The sequence below is a fragment of the Vigna radiata genome, chromosome 7 (genome assembly GCF_000741045.1).
Source record: "Vigna radiata var. radiata cultivar VC1973A chromosome 7, Vradiata_ver6, whole genome shotgun sequence".
NCBI classification, from domain to species: Eukaryota; Viridiplantae; Streptophyta; class Magnoliopsida; order Fabales; family Fabaceae; genus Vigna; species Vigna radiata.
In genome coordinates this window covers 47250401-47258824 of record NC_028357.1, presented here as the reverse complement: position 1 = coordinate 47258824, position 8424 = coordinate 47250401, and the positions used below count along the sequence as shown (strand labels likewise).

General features: G+C 34.2%; 1 protein-coding gene and 1 non-coding gene across 2 annotated transcripts; both read left to right on the top strand.

Annotated features, from left to right (window-relative positions):
- On the top strand, positions 1 to 72 carry TRNAK-UUU. Its single transcript has one exon. It is a non-coding gene; the product is annotated as a tRNA-Lys (tRNA).
- A 1148-nt stretch (positions 73 to 1220) lies between these two features.
- LOC106765806 (ABC transporter B family member 5) lies at positions 1221 to 6887 on the top strand. The gene is made up of 12 exons (XM_014650548.2): positions 1221 to 1730; positions 2013 to 2067; positions 2173 to 2348; positions 2446 to 2667; positions 2751 to 2989; positions 3112 to 3637; positions 3736 to 4009; positions 4154 to 5043; positions 5261 to 5527; positions 5700 to 5963; positions 6071 to 6364; positions 6446 to 6887. Exons 1-12 carry the CDS (start codon positions 1416 to 1418, stop codon positions 6797 to 6799), a joined length of 3876 nt encoding a protein of 1291 aa, XP_014506034.1. The 5' UTR covers positions 1221 to 1415; the 3' UTR covers positions 6800 to 6887.
- The last annotated feature ends 1537 nt before the right edge of the window (positions 6888 to 8424 follow it).

The window sequence follows — 8424 nt, the reverse complement described above, 5'->3', positions numbered from 1 at the left end:
GCCGTCTTAGCTCAGTGGTAGAGCGCGTGGCTTTTAACCACGTGGTCGTGGGTTCGATCCCCACAGACGGCGATTTACTTTTAACCCAACCTATTATGTTTTGTTAATTTAATTTTTCTTTTATATATTTTCATGTAATAATAGTGATGTTTGACATGAGAATTATTAAAAAAGAAAACAGAGCTAAATTTATAAACTATATTTTATTAACTCTTTTTTTTATATAATTTTTTAATACAAATTTTAGTCAAAATTATAATTTGAAGAGGATTGAAAAAATAGTTTTGGAGTGCTTTAAAATGTCTTTTAGAAAATGATATATAAATTACTCTTGGGATTAGACATGATCAATTTTAAAAGAATAGTTTAAAATTTAAGGATCTAAAACTAGAAAAAAAAAAGTCTTATAAAATAAGAGGATGGTTTTATTTTAATAAGAAATAAAACACCAGAGTTTGAGACATTTTCTTCATAAAATGAATTTTTTTTTAATAAAAATTAAATTAAAAACATGTAAATTTATGTACTTAAAACTTAATTAAACTTAAATATAATTTATCCTAATATTATGAAAAATGTTCCAACTGTTATCAAAATAAATATTTAGAAATAAAAAAAAAATGAACTGAAATATTTAACTTATGAGACACACGAGAAAAATATATTTAGGTAGTTAAAATTGATTTTTCAAGGAAAAAATAGAAAAGTTTTATAGATGTAAACTCTTCTTAATTGCTCCAAAAGAAACTTCTCATGTGAAAAGTATAATTATTTTTTTCTAGATACTTTAAATACTAAGAAAGAAATTAACAAGTTGGTAATGTGAGTGAAATGAGGTTTAACTCTTAAATATAAGAAATTGAATTTAAGTTTTATAGACAAAAAAAAAATACTCCCATAAAACTAGTTCATTAGTTTTTTTTTTTTTTTTCTGAAAAATAATTATCCAGAAATTGACTAATAAACCTTTTCACACTGCAATAGTCATATTAGGATGACGGAGTAACCTGACAGTTGAATCTCAGCCCGTTTGTTCATTATCAGTGTACACACTATTAGCTGCACTAATTTTAGAAAACACTTATTATGGAGCAACACAAGATCTTCAGTGTGGCCGACCACACTATTGGAGTAGTGGTCTATATGTTAGCAAGTTGAATGCTTTGACATGGAAGCAAAAAGAATGACATTGATGAATAAGAGGATTTTAATGTGGCAGCATATGATTTCTTAGCTCAGAATTTAAATATTATAATACATGGCATTTGGAAAACACATCATAGATATACTTTTGGATTTCATTCTAATTTTAAATTTGGCTGCGTTACCACTGAAGTGCACAACAGTCTTGTGCAGAGGTTTTTCAGTGGTGTTTGCAAGTTGAAAACCAAGAGAAGTTTTCCTTGGATGCAGATATGACTTCAATTGAGATGATAGCAACAAGTGATCAAACACAAGTTCAAGGGTCCAAATATACAACAGAAAAGATGGTTGACATGATGCAGGATTCCAAGGAAAACAAGGTGAAGAATGAAATCAACAAAACAGTACCCTTTTACAAACTTTTCTCATTTGCAGACTCTCAGGACTCTCTTCTGATGCTTGTTGGGGCAATAAGTGCTGTTGCTAATGGAATCTGTACGCCTTCACTGGCTATATTTGTTGGAGATGCGATTGATGCCTTGGGAGGACATGTTGATAATAAACAAGTACTTCATGAAGTTTCTAAGGTAATCCCTAGATCCTGTTCATTAATAATCAATGCTGTCAAATGTCTTTTGGAAAGAAACTATGAAAATAGTGTGAGAGGAATGATTTGAAAACTTGCTAGAGAAAACAAAAGAAAAAAGTTGTAGGACTGAAAAGGAGAAAGGAGAAAAATACTGATATTATATAAGCTTCTTACTAGCTTATAACTGTCTTTGCATGAATTAAGTTTCAAAGCAAAAATTTAGACTTGAAATTCTGCTTAGTTTCATGTCATAACCTTTCGAGTTTCGTTTCATCATCAGGTGTCTCTGAAGATTGCATCCATAGGCGCAGTTGCCTTTCTAGCAGCATTCTTGCGTAAGCATGCCAAATACTCAGCTGATTTTTCTTACTGTAAAGATAGAATAAATTTAATATAAATATGGCAAGAGGTACTCAGTGACACATTCTTAAATTTTGCAGAGGTGTCTTGCTGGGTGATCACTGGGGAGAGACAAGCTGCAAGAATAAGAGGCTTATACCTCAAAGCAATTTTGAGGCAAGATATCAGTTTCTTTGACAAGGAAACCAACAGTGGAGAGGTTGTTGGAAGGATGTCAGGGGACACAGTTCTTATTCAAGAAGCCATGGGAGAGAAGGTATTAACGAACCACTCTTCAAATCCAAAATCATCACAATCTCATCAAACTATTATTGGAGTTAAATTTTTCGTTCTCTTTTTGGGTGATATCTCAGGTAGGAAAGTTCATACAGAGTGTGTCAAGTTTTCTAGGAGCCCTAACCTTAGCCTTCACCAAGGGTTGGCTTCTGAGCCTTGTCCTTCTTTCTTCTGTTCCTCTTCTTGTCCTCTCTGGTTCCATGATGAGCTTAGCTTTTTCAAAGATGGCATCTCGAGGACAAGCTGCTTATTCTGAGGCAGCAACTGTAGTGGAGCAGACAATTGGTTCAATTCGAACTGTATGCTTACATTCAGAATATACCTTATTTTGCTTTTATTTTCCTCGCTACAAGAGTGTCATACATGCATTATTCCCTTGCAGGTTGCGTCATTTACAGGTGAGAAGCAAGCTATAGCTCAATACAATCGATACTTAACTAAAGCTTACAGGATTTCAGTGCAAGAGGGCGTGGTTAGTGGTTTTGGCATGGCTTCATTTCAACTATTTTCAATCTGCACTTATGGTTTGGCAGTATGGTTTGGAGGGAAGATGGTATTAGAGAAAGGTTACTCAGGAGGACAAGTCATTGGTGTGTTTTGGGCAATAACGACTGGTTGTTTGTATGTTATCTTCTCTGCTTTACCTTCTATATTGTGGATGCATCAATCAATATCTTTCAACCTCTGTTCCAAGCTTGGCTGGCAATTGTGATAACATTTTCTGGTATAATTTTATGTTGCAGGCGTCTGGGGCAGGCATCTCCAAGCTTAACAGCATTTTCTGCAGGAAAAGCTGCTGCCTTTAAAATGTTTGAAACAATAAAGAGGCAGCCAGATATTGATGCTTATGACTCTTCTGGTCAACAACTAGATGACATTTCAGGAGATATAGAACTTAGGGAGGTTTGCTTTAGTTATCCTTCAAGACCTGATGAACAAATATTCAATAGATTTTCAATTTCAATATCAAGTGGCACTACTGCAGCATTGGTAGGGCAAAGTGGCAGTGGGAAATCAACAGTTATTAGTTTGATTGAAAGATTTTATGATCCGCAAACCGGTGAAGTTCTCATTGACGGCATCAACCTCAGAGAATTTCAATTGAAATGGATCAGACAGAAAATAGGCCTTGTCAGCCAGGAACCAGTCCTTTTTACTGGTAGCATTAAAGAAAATATTGCCTATGGTAAGGATGGGGCAACAGAAGAAGAAATCAGAGCTGCAGCTGAGCTTGCTAATGCTATTAAGTTCATTGATGAATTTCAACATGTGAGCTCACAATTCATCTTTCAACTTCTTAAAATTTGCTGTATTCATCAAGAGGCATGTTTATCTCATTATTTTCTTAACATTGTGAGTTTGTTTAGGGGCTTGACACAATGGTCGGCGAGCGTGGAACTCAGCTCTCTGGTGGTCAAAAACAAAGAATATCTATAGCAAGAGCAATTCTAAAAGACCCAAGAATTCTTCTCCTTGATGAAGCCACAAGTGCTCTTGATGTAGAATCAGAGAGAGTGGTGCAAGAGACACTAGACAGAATTATGATCAACCGAACAACTGTCATTGTAGCCCATCGCTTAAGCACGATCAGGAATTCTGATATCATTGCAGTTATTCATAAAGGAAAACTACAAGAAAAAGGTATACATACTAATATATATTCTCTTGCCACCGAAGTGACACTCAGTATAACAGTATGTTTTCAAGTCATTCTCTCCCCACACACATCTTCAATTTCTTTGAGATGTACATATGCTTCTCCCTTACATATTTTCAACTGATTAGGTTCATATGCTGAACTTACTAATGATCCTGATGGAGCTTTTAGCCAGCTCATTAGATTGCAAGAAATTAGAAGGGAGTCAGAACAGCATGAAGCAAACGACTCAGGCCGGCCAGAAAACTTAATAGATTCTGAACAACAATTGAGCCAACAATTTTCTTTGCCTCTAACTTTCAGCGATCAATCATCTGGAAGAGAAAACAGCAGTCAGCACTCATTCAAAACGTCCAATGCCATGCCTATCACACCAGATCGCTTTCAAACACCAAAAGAATGGCCTGAAGTTCTTCCGTCAGCAACATCACATACGCCTCGAGAAGTTTCGTTTTTCCGCATTGCTTATCTTAACAAACCTGAAATCCTAGTGTTACTCATGGGAACTCTAGCAGCCGCAGCAACTGGCGCAGTACAACCCACTATGGGGCTTTTGCTTTCTAACATGATAAACACTTTCCTTGAGCCTGCAGATGAACTCCGTAAAGACTCAAAGTTTTGGTCATTAATATTTGTTGCCCTTGGTATCGCTGCCTTCATACTTATTCCATTAAGGTCCTACTTCTTTGGTGTAGCTGGTTCTAAGTTGATAAAAAGGATCCGGCTAATGTGCTTTGAGAAAATAATTCACATGGAAATGAGCTGGTTTGATAAAGCTGAAAATTCAAGTGGAGTTCTTGGAGCAAGGCTGTCAACTGATGCAGCTTCCATTAGAACTATGGTTGGGGATGCTCTTGGTTTGTTGATTCAAGATATCTCGACAGCATTGACAGCCTTGGTAATTGCCTTTCAGGCAAACTGCCAACTTTCTCTAATCATTCTAGTTTTGGTACCACTGGTGTTACTAAATGGATATTTGCAAATGAAGTCAATGCAATGTTTCAGCACAGATGCAAAGGTTTGCACCTTACTGATATCAAACTATCTATTACTTCCACGGAACCTTTCGAAAATATCTAAATTTCAGACATAGATAGTGGGAAAAGGGTGAAGGGAAACTTTAGATCAATAATCCAACATCTTTGTGTATATTAATTTCTTTCCTTGTTTGATTATTACTACTTATATATTATTTGTGTTTGGACCAATGTTATTGTGCTTTATATGTTCCACAGAAACTATATGAGGAAGCAAGTCAAGTAGCAAATGAAGCAGTAGGGAATATAAGAACAGTTGCCTCTTTCTGTGCTGAAGAGAAGGTGATGGAGTTATACCAGAACAAATGTTTAGGACCAATCAAGACAAGTATAAAGCTAGGTTTAATCAGCGGAGCCGGCTTTGGTCTATCAATCTTCTTTCTGTACGCTTTTAATGCATGCGGTTTTTATGTTGGAGCAAGACTAATTGAGAATGGCAAAGCATCATTCTCAGATGTTTTCCGTGTGAGTTATTTTCCTATGTTTCTATCCTTACAACAATCTCAGGTTTTAAGCTTTTTAATAATCTAATTTTTTTTGCTGACAGAGTATAAGGTACTACGTACCTCAAATAAATTACAATTTCTTTTAAATCAAACAACACAGACAACTCAATAGCTAAGTTCATATTCTCCAGGTATTTTATGTTATAATAATGGCAGCCATAGCAATGTCGCAATCTGGCTTCCTGACCCCAGCTGCCAGTAAAGCAAAATGTTCTGTTGCTTCTATATTTGCTATTCTTGATCAGAAATCAAGAATAGATCCCAGTGATGAATCTAGAATGACATTACAAGAAGTGAAGGGAGAGATTGAGTTTCACCATGTCACTTTCAAGTATCCAACAAGGCCTAATGCTCTTGTACTCAAAGATCTTTCCTTGACTATTCATGCAGGAGAGGTAACTAGTCACGTTGTTTAATGGTTTGATGCTTAAATAGGAAGACATGATTCTTTCAGACAAACTTTCTTAATAATCTAAGAGTTTGAAACTTTGATGGAAAGCAGACTGTTGCTCTGGTAGGTAAAAGTGGAAGTGGAAAGTCAACAATGCTCTCACTGTTACAGAGATTTTACGACCCAGATTCAGGTCAAATCACACTGGATGGAACAGAAGTGCAAAAGCTACAACTTAAATGGCTTAGGCAGCAGATGGGTATGGTGAGCCAGGAGCCTGTGTTGTTTGATGACACCATTCGAGCCAATATTGCATATGGAAAAGGTGGTGATGCAACAGAAGCTGAAATTGTAGCTGCAGCAGAACTGGCAAATGCACACAAGTTCATTAGCAGTTTGCAGCAGGTAACTTGCACACTGTTCAACATAAACTTATATGGTATAATTTTGAATAACTACCTATTTAAACACCATATGCATATACAGGGATATGATACATTAGTGGGGGTGAGAGGGATTCAATTATCAGGAGGACAGAAGCAGAGGGTGGCAATTGCAAGATCCATTGTAAAGAGTCCAAAAATATTACTGCTAGATGAAGCCACCAGTGCACTTGATGCTGAGTCTGAAAGAATGGTTCAGGATGCACTTGACAGAGTGAGGCTGGATAGAACCACAGTTGTGGTGGCTCACAGGTTATCCACAATAAAGGATGCAGATTCAATTGCAGTGGTTGAATATGGAGTCATTGCAGAGAAAGGAAAGCATGAGACTTTACTTAACAAAGGTGGTACATATGCTTCCTTAGTAGCACTGCATATCAGTGCTTCTTCTTCATAAATCATCCTAGTTCATCGCACCAATCATCTGGTGGTTTCTTAATCCCTTCTTTGAGGCATTATTCCTGTATAATGAATATATACACTCATCATCCATTCATAATGAAACTGTGGTTACACATCTTTTCATCATATTGGTGTAGTTCCAACTGTATAACACCCACAAGCATCTAAACTGAATGATATAGTAAGTGTTGAGCTGAAATGAATAACAAATTACAGAGACAAATAAGTAACTATGGCCAAGCCTATAACACCCACAAGCATCTAAATAAACTGAATGATATAGTAAGTGTTGAGCTGAAATGAATAACAAATTACAAAGATAAATAAGTAACTATGACCAAGCTCTCACGGATTTACTTTTAGTACCACTCCAAAAAACTTTTTATCAATAAAGGTATCTTATGTGTATATAAACTGATGTCCATCTCTTATTTTTTCTTATTTTTTCTGATGTGAGACATTTTTTTAGTTAACACATATATCATAAGAAAATAACATGACATGAAAATTAATTCTGTTTTGAGTACTATGGCCTCTTATAATCAAAATATTTACTATTTAAGCAATATGAATTAATGTAATAAAAGCATCTAAGTTTAAAAAACAGAGAATCCATTTTCACAATGAGTGCTTAAAAGCATATAAATTTAGAAAGAATAACTAAGTTTACTTTTCACAATGAGTGCTTAAAAGCATCTAAATTTAAAAACAGAGAATCCATTTTCTTGGCTTCTGAAGCCTTATATATTTATTAGAGATTATAATATATAGGGTTTAAGATGAGATAACATGCTTTCAAACTTTCCAGTTCGCCAAAGGAAAGCATTGACTTTAAAGAAATGGTTTGATGTATAAGGACCTAATCGATTAAGAGCAATAATAGTTTTATAGATGATACTCGATTGTTTTCCATTATATAAAAATCATTTCTTTGAAACCTTTTCTAAAAATCATTCAATGTAATTGTTTTCATAAATACAAATTAAGATAAAATAGTCACATTTTATTTATATTAAAGTTTTTGAAATAAAATGTGTTTTTTGTGGATGATGATAATATAGTGACTATTAGGGAAGAAGTGCTATACTAATTAAGTTTAGGGTATTGAATGGTAATTTGATGAGATTTTTTAACTTTGTTAGTATTTAATTCATAAAGATATTTGTATTGGTTTATTTTAATTGGATTATCTTATTCTATTGTTTGTTGTTTGTGATTTATCCATATATTATAATGGTATGTTATATGTAAACAGAAAATAATACAAAGTAAGAGTAGAGCTGGACAAAAATAACTGATCTGTAGTGTACTGCAGTTAACTGTACTATATTGTACTAAAAATAAGTGATCCATTTCTATTAACAGCAGTTCAGTATACTATCTTATGGTTCAGTTTTTAAAAACTGAACTGATAACCGTTACAGTTCAGTTAAGTGTGAGAACTGTATCTACTCTTACATCTTCTCTAATTTCAGTTCAATTATTTCATCTTATCAAAAAAACTTTATTTAATAATAAAATATTAATAAAAATAACTGTTCACATAAAAAAATAATAATTAATTTTTTAAAACAACTTTTTATCACAAAATTTATATTTTTATCAATAAAAATAAAAAAT

Coding starts and splice junctions, on each gene's coding strand:
- LOC106765806 (XM_014650548.2), top strand. CDS start 1,416: ATGACTTCAATTGAGATGATAGCAACAAGTGATCAAACACAAGTTCAA. Junction 2,990..3,111: donor GCAATAACGACTGGTTGTTT/GTATGTTATCTT, acceptor TTTATGTTGCAG/GCGTCTGGGGCAGGCATCTC. Junction 6,365..6,445: donor TCATTAGCAGTTTGCAGCAG/GTAACTTGCACA, acceptor ATGCATATACAG/GGATATGATACATTAGTGGG.